At 45.3% G+C, this 13,763-nt stretch overlaps 1 protein-coding gene across 2 annotated transcripts in view; it reads right to left on the bottom strand.

The window, feature by feature from the left end:
• Positions 1 to 13,763, bottom strand: part of LOC144826381 (uncharacterized) — a 190,747-nt gene that overhangs the window by 56,291 nt on the left and 120,693 nt on the right. For both annotated transcript variants that reach the window (XM_078684709.1, XM_078684710.1), the window contains one exon: positions 11,883 to 12,387. In XM_078684709.1, coding sequence (XP_078540835.1) covers positions 11,883 to 12,372 — 490 coding nt within the window. In that variant the 5' untranslated portion in view covers positions 12,373 to 12,387. The remainder of the gene's footprint in view (positions 1 to 11,882; positions 12,388 to 13,763) is intronic.

The following is a 13,763-nucleotide window of genomic DNA, read 5'->3' as shown; positions in this document are numbered from 1 at the left end:
TTCCCTGATCCATCTAGACTCTCTGGAGCCACTGCTCCTCTCCAGCCCCTGTCATCCAAAACCCGGACAGTCAATTCACAAACCTACCAGAGGCCTACTTAACGGCTGAGCAAGAAAATACCTACTTTCTAAAAGTGGTATTTTCAAACACAGAATGCAAAAATCACCTTCACTAAAACATGCATCTTTAGATTCTGATATCAGGCATATCAGAATCAACTTTATTTCTCTACTTGTTCCCAGGGCCAGTTGTGTTTATAAGATGTTATAAACAAACTACCCATTCTGTCTTATGGGAACAGGTAGCCTGGCCATAGTGAAAAAACGAAATTGGCAGTAATTCACTATCAGGACATGCCACACGCAGCAGGGCATGTCATACCTTTCGCAGGCATTGCACCCTGCCCACAGGGGTACATTGAGCCTACCTTAAGGGTAACTGATATGTAATAAAAGGGAAGGTTAGGGCTTGGCAAGTGGGTACACTTGCCAAGTCGACATGGCAGTCTGAGACTGCACACAGGCTCTGCAATGGCAGGCCAGAGTTACATTTACAGGCTGCTTGTGTGGGTGGCACAATCCAGTGCTGCAGCCCAGTAGCAGCATTTGACTTGCAGGCCCTGGCTCACTCAGTGCACTTTACTAGGGACTGACAAGTAAATCAAATATCCCAATCATAGAAACACCAATCCATAACACGATTTACAACAGGAGCACTTGCACTGTAACACTGATCAGCAGTGAGAAAGTGTGCAGAGACACTAAACCAGCAAAAACAGAGTCAAAACCGGGAGGTCAGAAAGTTAGAAGTCAGGGGAAACAAGCAAAAAGATGCCAAGTCTAACAGATGGCTTAGTGGTTCATCCCCGTGCAACGACAACACAACTTAATGTCATGTGAGATGCTGAGACACCAGAGGCAGATATTATGGGTGTCCGTAACTAACAACTATCAGTTACAGCCCCTACACAACTTGAAATATGTTGTACTGCGGCCCATATCTGAACACTTTAAGAATAGTCTGATGGAAAAAATATATTCCTGATGAAAAAAAAAATCAAAAGACATCTAGCTCCAGGTTCACATCTGAATAAGTTAAAGAAAGGAACAGACATCGTGCTGAGGTGGTGCATCTGTAGTGTAGTACTGAAAATCCTAACTCGTGTAACCATTCAGACGCAAGAATAAAACTTCATCGTATCACAACAAATTTAGTATCAAAAGACCGAGAATGGCGAGTACATTATGCACAAACATTTTCGTCGCTTCCGAAGGTTGCTTTCACCTCGAAATCGTCACTTATACCCTGAACCCTTGGCTTCCATTTTGTATACGGCAGCCATTTTGTATGTTGCCCTTCACATAGGCTTAATCCAATATCATAAGGACAAGCACTCCTCGATTGACTTTTTCGTGACCTGGGCAGGTTGAAACCATCGCCCCAGGCCAACCCATTTGGTCAGTTCCTCTCCCAGTGGCCGGTCAAGATAGCATCTAGGCGCACCCGGCCATAAAGCCCTTTCATCACATTCTCACCCTGCCGAATCTTGCCCACACCTGACCACGCTCCTTCTTTCCTACTTGTTTTATGATGAGAACGTGCTCATTTTATTGGGGAACACCGATATCTGATTGAAATACCGGACCTTGCCGAGTAATTTATTATGTAACGAAATGTGAGCTTGTCATCATAACTCTGTTACTTATTTGTGGTCGAAATATGTGAATAGTATCCTGAAAATCTAGGAATGTTTGCCTGAAGCTTATTATTTTGTATAAGAAGAGAAGCCGGACTTCGTGATTTTGAAGCAGTCTCCTGAGAACATACTTCCATGTGTTGTACTTCTAGGACACTTGTTACCTTGGTTGCAGCCAATAAAACCGATCTTTGACTTCACCTAGAAGACTCTGAGTTTCTGTGGTCTGAATCAGGAAAAGGACTCGAGGTCTTTGGGTGTGTATTCCCTGACACCGCTGGGTTACCGGTTAAGCACCGGTTCTGAAAAACCCAGTACCTCAGTTGGCGCCCAACGTTTGGGGCGATTCCAGCGGTACCGGTCCAGCCAGAGGTTCGTGAGGAGCTTCGTGTGAAAATTCCGGAGGAAGGCCGCCACTTCAACGACCCCTGCATGTCGACGTGGTCCGAAGGTCTTTGCTGCGAGGTTCCCCGCTTCCCGACGGCTACAAAGGACTGCTGCCCTGGCTATCGCCCTGATTTGGACCCTTGAAGTTTGGAAGAGCGAAACACTAAGACGAGTCTTCTAGTGACGTCATCGACATTTCAGTTAAGTATAAGTGGAGCGTCTCCCAGTCCTTAGTTCGTTCTTAGTTTTGGGTATCCTTTGGGAAAGTTTTGTGTTGGTACTTGCAAGCACCAAAACCGAAGGACTTGTGTTTTCACGAGAAAATATCGTAATCGATAATCCTTTGACGTTTGGAACTAGACTAGAGAGCAGAGATGCCTAGTCTTAGACTTGGAAATTTGTTTTGTCTCGGTGGTAATAATAGGGACTCCCGATTGGAGGACTCATGTCCGGTTCCTCCGGTTGGAACTCCAACTTACGAGTTATATGTGAAACATGGGGTAGGCCCCATCACATACAATGAAGTGTGGGTCAAATATACCAAGAACGATGGTGTTTTAAAATGGCCCCAATACGGTAGCTTTGACACCGAAATTTTAGATAATCTTGAGGTCAAACTTTTTAAAAAGAAAGCCCGGCCGGCGATGTTTGACTCTTTCCGCCTATGGCGTAAAGAGGCCAAACAGAAGGAAATTAAATTAGAGAAGAAAAATAAGAGAGAAGGGAATATTTCAGTAATACAAGCTGCTATGCGGTTTAAAGACAAAGAAGAGGTACAGATGAGTGAGCAGTTGCACAGGCAACGTAAAATGGAAACAGATAAATGCTATCCAGTTTTGCCGTCGCTTCAGCAAGAGACAGCCAAAGAACGTGAAAAAGACCCATTAATGTCGCATTTATTAAGTTCACCACCCCCCTATGCACAAACAGCCACGGCGCCTCCGCAACCCTTAGTTGCGCCACCCATGGTTGTTATGCCTGCCCTTCTACAGCACCCACCAGCTGTTCTTCAGCTGGCTTCCGCTCCTTCGGTGCAGCCTCCTCAAGGCACACCGGCTACACCTACTTCACTTATACCTTCTATGACTTTGCCTAATGCATCTTCGATCTCTCATAATGCTCCCTCTGCTATTGCTTCTACTTCAGCCTTATCTCACACTGTTTTTCCACCCGTTCCTCCTTCACTTTCACCTTCCGTTTGGCAAAAAATAGCCAGCATTGTCACTAACATTCCTTCACCCCTTTTTCGGTCGCCTAAAACGACCCCTAACATGGAACGAAAACAGTTGCGAAGTCAACTGCCTGACTACCAAGAGAGAGATGTATTGAATCGTTTAGCTCGTAAATAGATCGTAGATACTGCAAAGTATGACGTTGAATCTGTCATGAAAGTCTTCCTTCAGTGGGAAGCACCGACACAAAGATATGTTTTTGAACAAATGTGTGTTTTTCTCGGTGAGGATTTGGAAGATAAGGATTTAGAAAGTAACCCGCAGGAGTTGTGTCATGTACGGTTCAAGTTTGGAGAAGGAATGATCGTAGGTCCCGATGTCCAAAAAGCGGTTGAGATATTGTTGTCTTATCGGAGTAAAGGGAACACTTCTGGCTCACAATCTGAGCGCGATAAGCCTAGGAAAAAGGCACGACAGTATCCCATGAGAGAAGTTCCCCCGCAATGGAGGGAGGGTGACACATCTGTTGAACCTCCTATTCCGCCACACTTTCAACGTGTATGGGTACATGTCCCATGGAAGCGAGCTGAAGTTTTAGCACTTAAACAAACATTATCAGATCCGCGTAAAAATCCTGCAGGGTATTATAAAGAATTGTCGCAGACTGCTGGGTCATGTATAATGAACTTAGCCGATATCGATATGTTATTTGGGAACGTTGTTCCACAGCCTTTATGGAGTAAGATTCGTCATTCAGATCATTATCAGGAATTAGGCGATTCATGAGCCAATATTGCTGCTGTAGATGCCCGACAAGTTGGTTGTGCTAAACCTGAGCCATTAATAGCAGAACTTCCTGGTAAAATAGTTGATTACATGAAAACGATAATGCCTGCAATACGTGTGAATTGGGATAAGTTATCTGCATGTAAACAGAAGAAAGACGAGACGGTCTCAGATTTCTTCACCAGGTTCGAAGAAACGTTTGTCGATCACAGTGGCCAAGACATGACCACAGAAGGTGGTCAGCGATTATTTGTCGTGCACAATCTGCTTCCAGAATTGTGTAAAAAGTTAAAAGATTCGGAGAGTTCTTGGGCTGTTTCCTCTTCAGCACAGATATTAGCCACTGCGCAATATTACGAGAATAGAGACAAAGACGAGAAAGATAGAGTAGAAAAGAAAACGAAAGAATTAAAGACTAAGGTTTTACTGCAGCAAGCCTATCCGCCACGTGGTGGTGGTAATGGCCAGAATAACGGTGGTCAGAACACCTATCCGAATAACTATCAGCAGCCACAACAGTATCAAGGGAACTCACAAAGAGTCGAGTATAATCAGCCACGTGTCAATATAGGTCCCAACCAGTGTTCATATTGCAAGGAGGAAGGTCATTTTAAGTATAGTTGCCCTATCTTGTTACAACGTGCGAATGGTGTTTCGAACGTAAGAGGTAGAGGCGTTCAGCAAGCACCTAGAGGTAGAGGACGTGGAGAAGTGTGGCTCACTGGTTAGAGGAGGCAGACCCGGACGCTGAGATCAGACCCGGGACCAGGGTTCAATTCCCGACTCGGCAGGGTCTTGAGCCCAAAATATCCACGGACTCGGTCATTCTCGCTTCGGTGCCTACTCGAATCACAGGTTCACACTCTGCAACTCTGGGCAATAGCTTGCGTAATCTCCACTACGGCCCCCTGCGGCGGGATGCCTGGATTTCACCTTGGGGATACCCAGTAGGGGCTATCTCACAGGGAAAAACCAGGACGGGTTCCCAATGCAAAGCGCTTTGAGACCTGGCGGTGATATTGCGCTATATAAAAATCCATCCATCCATCCATCCAAACGTCCCCCAGAATGCGCAGTCTCTTCCACCACAGAATTCTATGAATAAATTCGATCAGCAGAACAACACATCTGGTAGGACAGCTCAGTACTATACAGATGATTACTATACAGAAGGCGAGCAATGGAGCAGTAATGATTGCTAGGACAGCCATAGACAAAGAGAGGGAGTTGTTTCAGTTCCAGTAGATCAGAGTGGACCATACGTTGAGGTGATCACATCAGGTGTGTCAGAACCTTTTCTCTTGGATACTGGTGCTACAAAGAGTTCTATTATGCACTCCAAACTCCCTGGCGCACCTTTGTCTGGCGAAACGAACGTTTCTGTAGGTTTTTCTGGCGCCCCGGTTAGGAACCCGATTTCTGACCCGTTGTCTCTTTCTGTTGGTCCTTGCGAATTCGAAGCACCCCTTATTCTGACAACAGGTTGTGGCGAAAATTTGCTAGGATTAGATTTGCTAAAAAGATTGTATGCAACTTTGTACTGTTCTCCATCAGGAGTACAACTTACCCTGGGTGAGAAAGTGGTTTCTCCAATGTACTTATCGAGAGATAAACTTCCAACAGAATTGTCGCTTCTTCCAGACATACTTTGGGCAGCTGGTCCCAATGATGTGGGACTCTTAGAAATACCACCATATGTTGTAACATTGAAAGCCAATGTTAAAATGCCACGAATTCCGCAATACCGAATATCTAGTGAGGGTGAAAAAGCTTTGCTAGCGATCGTTCACGAGTTAATTGAAAAAGATGTGATTGAAGAGACAAGAGGTAACGTTTGCAATAGTCCCGTTCTACCTGTTTTAAAACGAACTGACCCATCTCAGCCACCGGTGTACAGATTTGTGATCGATCTCAGAGAGGTGAATAAAATAGTTGTGCCACAATTTCCAGTTGTCCCCGACATCACTACATTATTGACTATGATTCCAGCTTCTGCCACTTGGTTTTCGGTGATTGACCTGAAGAATCCTTTCTTCAGCATCCCGATCGCCGAGGAGAGCAGGGATATTTTTTCCTTCAGTTTAGGAGGACGAAGCTTCCGCTTTAAACGCGCACCTCAGGGCTACTGTGAAAGTCCGTCAATATACAGTCAAGCTCTAAAAACGCAGCTTGATACCATTGTTTTGCCAAAAGGTGCTACTCTTGTACAGTACGTCGACGATTTGCTTATAGCTGCGGATACTGAGGGAATTTGCAAGAAAGCAACAATGTCATTGTTACACCATCTGTGCGATTTGCATCACAAGGTGTCACTTTCCAAGCTTCAATATTGCCGACAAGAAGTGACCTACTTAGGTCATCTCTTATCGAAGGAGGGAAGGAAACTGACCCCAGAAAGAATTCAGGCAATAGCGAAATTGAGTGTGCCAAGAACACAGAAAGAAGTGCGTGCTTTCTTGGGCATTACATCATATTGTAGACAACGGATCCCTAATTTTTCGTTATTGGCCAAACCTTTGGTGGCGTTAACGTGTAAAGATACACCCAATCCCGTCCCTTGGTCTGAAGAGTGTCAAACAAGTTTTTCCGAATTACGCACAGCCTTATGTTCGGCTCCTGTGTTGGGTAACCCCAACTACAGTAAGCCTTTTACATTGTATGTCCATGAGAAGGATGGTTGTGCATTGTCAGTCCTGACTCAGTTATTTGGGAACAAACAGCGTCCATGTGCTTACTTTTCCTCGACTTTGGATCCAGTGGCTAGAGCATTGCCTAGTTGTTTAAGAGCCACAGCGGCAGCAGCTGTTTCTATTCGACAGTCTGCTGGCCTGGTCATGAATAATACACTAGTCGTGATGGTCCCACATGCAGTAGACACATTGTTAAATAGAACCAAGACACAGCATTTAACCAGTGCTCGATTGTCAGGGTACGAACTGACTTTGCTAGCAAGTCATGTGCACATTCAAAAGTGCAACACCCGTAACCCAGCCACGTTATTACCATTCATAGAAGAATCAGATACTTCAGAGCAGCATGATTGTCTTTATAGAACAGAAGAAGAGACGAAAGGAAGAGTAGACCTCTTCGACACTCCTCTTGCTGAATGTGATGGTACATTGTGGGTGGATGGTTCATGTTTCAAGCTTCCAAATGGCCATACGACTGCAGCATATGCTGTCACGACTTTGCACACGATTGTCGAAGCTACACGCATCCCACACAATTCAGCTCAGGCAGCGGAGCTAATTGCACTCACAAGAGCATGTGTGTTGTCGAAAGGAATGAAAGTAACTGTCTACACCGACAGCCAGTACGCGTTCGGCGTGGCCCATAGTTTTGGACGATTGTGGAAAGAACGTGGATTTCTGACTTCGCATGGAACTAAAATTAAGCATGGTCAGTTGATAAATGAGCTTCTAGAATCACTGACTTTGCCCTTACAAGTAGCGATTGTGAAATGTAGCGCTCACAAGAAAGTGACTGATGATGTTGGTCGTGGAAATGCATTCGCTGATGAAACGGCTAAAGAAACTGCGAAGAATGTGATGAGCCGAATGTATGTTGCAGGACCTGCAAGATGGGTTGGTGACATAGGAATGTGTGAAGACACGATAGAGAGTGTGAAGTCCATTCAAGCCGAAGCCACAGAGAAAGAGTTGAGTACGTGGAGAGAAAGTTCGGGTAGAATGGATGCGAGTGGTTGCTGGATTGAATTGTCAGAGCATCAGAGGTGGTTGTTACCCGATGCGTACGTGCTTGCAGTAGTCACAATGGCTCATGGTATGGCTCATATCAGCGTGAAAGGGATTTGCAAGTTGCTGGCTCCAGTATGGGAGAATTCAGGGATTCCCAAGTGTGCAGAGAATGTGGTCAAGAATTGCATGGTGTGTCTGCAACACAATCCTGGTAGGGGAACCCCAACTCCAGCTGGTCATTTTGCACCTCCTACGTATCCGTTCGAGGTTTTGCAGCTAGATTTCATCCATATGGAAAGGTGCAACAGTTTAAAATATGTGCTCGTTGTTGTTTGTGCCTTCTCGAGATGGATAGAAGCATACCCCCTGAAAGACAATACTGCCCTGTCCACAGCGAAAGCCCTTGTGAAAGAGTACTTCCCTAGATTCGGAATGCCTAGAATGGTCTGGTCTGATAATGGGAGTAAATTTGTGGGTCGTGTGATGAAGAGAGTGTGTGAAGGACTAGGTATCGGGCAGAAGTTCCACGCTGCAAATCACCCCCAATCAGCTGGATTAGTAGAATGCTACAACGGCACTCTTAAGTTAAAATTGGCCAAAATTCAAGCGAGCACAGGTCTTAAATGGCCTGACGCTCTACCCTTAGCACTCCTATCCACCAGAATGACTGTGCATTCGCGAGTGAAACTCAGCCCCTACGAAATTATTTTCGGCCGCCCGGCCAACATATGGGGAGTGCCTAGGCCCAAAAAGTTTAGCGAGCTTGAGCACCCCGTTCTACTTGACTATCTGTATGAATTGACGGCTAAATTACGTGTTTTACATCAACAGGTCTACGACACCCTGCCTCCGGTCTCTGAGACTCCGGGACACAGCATTGACCCTGGATCCTGGGTACTGGTGCGAAACTTCCAGAGGACCAGAAACGACCAGCCCAGGTGGACAGGGCCACACCTTGTCCTTCTCTCTACAAGATCGGCAGTGCGAGTGGAAGGGAAAAAGGCTTGGATCCACGGGGTCCACTGCAAGAAGGTCCCTCTTCCTCTGCCATATGACCAGTGGTTCCAGGAAGGTGTTGGCGACTCAGAAACAGACACGGTACCTCGGTTCATACCTTTCAGTGATGCACAAGTAAAAGGAACTAACTCTGAGCGCGAAAACGAGAACATTCTTCAAGAAGGTGTGCCACCGTCAAAACTATTGAACACTTCAGAGCCTGAACTGTTGTTCCAGGACAACACAGTACCGGGAAGACAAAGATACGATTTGAGACCAAGAAATACGAACTAATAAATTAAACTTCTTTTTCCACTTTAAGGCAAAAACCTATGGACTAATAAAAAATTATTTTTTCCCTCCAAGTACTATTTTTGAAAAGGCAGCTCCTCCATCAGAAGAAAACTTGCTCATTTTTGTTTTTCGAACCGCCATCCGGGTTCCGCTGCTAGGGCCGCGGTTGCCTAAAAAGTCTTTTGGGTGCAGCTAACGACGTTAGGTCGGGAGTTCTGGTTGGTCTAAGGGAGTTGCCCTGGACTGACAGAAGCATCTTTTAGCAGAATCAACCTACCACCGCGGGCAGCACTCTAGAAAGGATGGAGTTTTCTGAAATGGAAAGGCCTGCCAAACAAACGAACTCTAGACGCCAGTTGTGTACAGTGGCGACAAGAAAAAGTTTTTTTAATAGTATGCATTTTTATGATATCCAGTGTGATGATATTTCTGATAGGATTCTCTTTTCATGTAACACTCGCACCACCTGCATCCCCTACACCTCCTCCTACTACTGTTTCCCCTCATTCTTTCCACTCCCTTCCTGGCCATGAATCCCATAGGAGATTAGAATTCATTAATAACTCCTTCATTCAGCTCCTGCACCAGCACCAGTTAGTAATGAACACAACTAACTGTTGGGTATGTGGACTTATGCCTCACACGACAGGTAAAGGTATCCCTTATCTAGTTCTACCTTTCAGTCATAATGGTTCTGTGTGGGCATACAGAACGATGTTCATATATGCACGAGAAACCCAACCCCTACTTTCTGTAAAAGACAACCTCAAGACTAGCGCCCTAGTAAAAGGCATAGTTGACATGATTAAGGAAGTAACTTCTTATGAAAATACCCCTAATGACGAGATACTTGCATATGTAGGTTGGAACGTGACCGGATATGGAGCTACTTTAACTGAGAAACAGCAAGCGAAGAGATCTTCCCCGATCTGGATTGTACCCCATCAAGGTAACTTGTGTTTGCAAGGCATTGGCAGGAATCCCAGAGCTCAGTTAGGGAGAAGTATCTGTACAGAAACATATGTTTTTGGGTCTCAGACTTCCCCTGCGTTTTTTGCAGCTAAGGGTACTTATTTCATCTGTCATGATAGAGCCTATACATGGTTGCCCCCTGACTTCTCGGGCTCATGTTTTGTTTCGTTCCTGTTACCTCCCACCTACACAGCAGCGGCGGATTACCACAGGACAAGTGTAGTTAGAGGTGTCTTGAGTAAAGAAGACACTGCAGGTCAAGAATTTGGGAACTTTGCAAGAGGTTTTCTGCCGTTCTGGGGACCCATGGTAAACAGCAGGGACATAAGGCAATTGACAAGGGTAGTTGAGGCTACCGTGATTGAAACTACTGGTGCCCTTAGTAACCTGACTGCTGAGCTCCAGTCGGATCGTCTTATGACCCTTCAGAACAGGGTTGCTTTAGACGTCATACTTGCAGACCGAGGTGGGGTATGCAGATTGATCCAATCTAGTTGCTGCATTTTTATCCCATATAACGCTCCAACAGTGTACCAAGCCATCTCCAAACTGCATAAGATTTCCGAATCTATTCATGTGGATAAAGGAGATTGGTCATTAATGGGGTGGTTCTGGGAACTAATATCCAGCTGGGGATGGAAAATCCTGATGGTCATTGGGATGGTCTTAGCCATCCTTTTCCTGTTCTGTCTGTGTGTACTGTGTGCTCCTGCAATATGTGGCCTTTGTGTCACATCATGTATAAGGAAACCTGTATCAAGAGACGAGCTAAGTACTAGGATGATGTTACAGCAACATCTCAATGACTTTAGGAATATCGACCTAAACTCAGATTAACATGAGAGTAGGTTAAATTGCCTATGTAAGGGCAAAAGGAGGGTTTGTAGTACTGAAAACCCTAACTCGTGTAACCATTCAGACGCAAGAATAAAACTTCATCGTACCACGACAAATTTAGTATCAAAAGACCGAGAATGGCGAGTACATTATGCACAAACATTTTCGTCGCATTCGAAGGTTGCTTTCACCTCGAAATCGTCACTTATACCCTGAACCCTTGGCTTCCATTTTGTATACGGCAGCCATTTTGTATGTTGCCCTTCACATAGGCTTAATCCAATATCATAAGGACAAGCACTCCTCGATTGACTTTTTCGTGACCTGGGCAGGTTGAAACCATCGCCCCAGGCCAACCCATTTGGTCAGTTCCTCTCCCAGTGGCCGGTCAAGATAGCATCTAGGCGCACCCGGCCATAAAGCCCTTTCATCACATTCTCACCCTGCCGAATCTTGCCCACACCTGACCCCACTCCTTCTTTCCTACTTGTTTTATGATGAGAACGTGCTCATTTTATTGGGGAACGCCGATATCTGATTGAAATACCGGACCTTGCAGAGTAATTTATTATGTATCAGACAAACGAAATGTGAGCTTGTCATCATAACTCTGTTACTTATTTGTGGTCGAAATATGTGAATAGTATCCTGAAAATCTAGGAATGTTTGCCTGAAGCTTATTATTTTGTATAAGTAGAGAAGCCTGACTTCGTGATTTTGAAGCAGTCTCCTGAGAACATACTTCCATGTGTTGTACTTCTAGGACACTTGTTACCTTGGTTGCAGCCAATAAAACCGATCTTTGACTTCACCTAGAAGACTCTGAGTTTCTGTGGTCTGAATCAGGAAAAGGACTCGAGGTCTTTGGGTGTGTATTCCCTGACACCGCTGGGTTACCGGTTAAGCACCGGTTCTGAAAAACCCAGTACCTCAGTAGGGGCCCCAACATCACATCCGAGACGGGTGGTAATTTCTACTCTGCCATACATTATTCATCATTATGTAAAACCACATTACTGCAGTGTCCTGTGTTTATTTCTCACCTGAAAATAAGCTTGGAGTCTTCCTTGCTTCCTGTGGGTGTTTAGCAACTGTCTCTTTCTCATTCTTGTTTGCAATGTTTACCCAGTTCCTAATGTCCTGATGTTTTTGGTGAGACAGCTTTTCCTCCTTCTCAACCTTTGTCTTGTTCATTAAATTCCAACAGCTTCCAGCAAATCGTTCATCTGCTGCTTCAGCCTTCATCCAGTCCAGCAGCCAAACCTTGCCGCAAGGAGCACCGTGCTCCTCTTTGTACTTCACAGATACAGTGGGGCAAAGCTGATGCCAAGTAGGAGGCTTCACCTCGTCTTCCGCCTTAAACTGCTCCAAGGTTCTTGGGTTCTCAGTGCTTGACGGTCCTTCTTCTACTTTCATCTCCATTGAGTCCTCGCAGTCCCTGAAGGAAGTTTCATCTTCTTTCAGACTTCTGATGAGGTCCATTCGGGTTTGATGATTCACACCAGATGATTCACCCACGTCTTCAAGTTTCATTGGATCAATGAAATCCTGAAATGCATTAGAGATAAACATACGTTAAAATATAAACTTGGACATAAAGAATTACAATTCTACTGGAACATCAGACCACCTTGTAAAACACACAATTCACTGTCAAATGAAATGCCTGTTATACATGTCTCCACCGAAGACTCACGCGACAGCACGACTACAAAACTTCTCTTGGAGTACTAATGCGAGAGTACTAAGGAGATTAGACATCAATAATGCTTCTGACACCATGACCAGTATGACTAGACGTCAAAATCACTGCAACTGTACAGAATCTGTGAGACGCCGAATCTATGTATCTATATCCATTAACACAAGGTTGCGAGCACAGGAGGCTGCATGGTGTCGAAAGACTGACAGACTCCATCGACAAGCTTCTGACAGGTGTGTGCTGAACCCACAATGATCTCGCTTGAGAAGGTTTGAGCTGTTTGTAGCTCGTGGATCAGAGCACCTCAGTTGCCCCGTAGGTATGGGGCATGTTTGTAAGTATGCATGTAGGAAGTATTTGTATGTTGTGAACCTACCCAAAAGGCAGCAGGCACTGAACATTGTCAAAGGCAAAACAGCCAATGAGTAGCTTGAGTAGTAGCCGGGTTCTGGGAGGACATGTGGACTGTTACGTCATCAAGACTTAGGATCTGACTGAATTTTTGATGGACGGCGCAATCTCTCTGCCTTTGGGACAGAGTAAATAACTCCACCTCCACCTCCCTGGTGAAGGACCACCCGCGAAATGTATAAATGACAGCATTTCTAATGCCCTGGCAGGAGCAGCCATGGCGGCGGAGGTCAATACACATCACTGTGCGGTACACCCTGCGTCAGCATGATGAAGCCCTCTAAATCATTAGGAATCACCCTGGACCCCCAAATGGACATGGTCAGTCACATCAAGAACTCCGCGAAGAGTGCCTTCATCAATCTGAAGCTTCTCAGCAAAATAAAACCCTTCATCCCGCCCAATGACCTAAAACAAGCCACCCAATCCCTGGTGATATCTAGACTTGACTATGGAAATGACATCCTCAATGGTACAGCGAAATCCCACCTAGGCCCTCTCAAAACAACTCTAAACGCAGCAGCCAGAATGGTCACCGGGGTCAGGAAATTTTAGCACAATGCACCTGCACTCAGAGAACTAAAATGGCTTCCAATAGAGATGCGTGCAGGCTGCAGAACTGCATGCCTAACGCACAAAGCCATCCACACAGGGAGACCCAAATACCTGACCTCCAAACTCTACAAGCATTGGCATAGCAAATAGGTCTCGCTTTCGGGACCTTATAAGTATTTCATTTTGCAGCACAATATCCTTGGTGCAACAACCTCACCTGTTGCAATGCTTAACCTTGTACCTAATACCTGTTTAG

The sequence above is a fragment of the Lissotriton helveticus genome, chromosome 3_2 (genome assembly GCF_964261635.1).
Source record: "Lissotriton helveticus chromosome 3_2, aLisHel1.1, whole genome shotgun sequence".
Classification (NCBI taxonomy): Eukaryota; Metazoa; Chordata; class Amphibia; order Caudata; family Salamandridae; genus Lissotriton; species Lissotriton helveticus.
The sequence above is the reverse complement of the archived record's forward strand: the minus strand, read 5'-3'. Positions and strand labels throughout refer to the sequence as shown.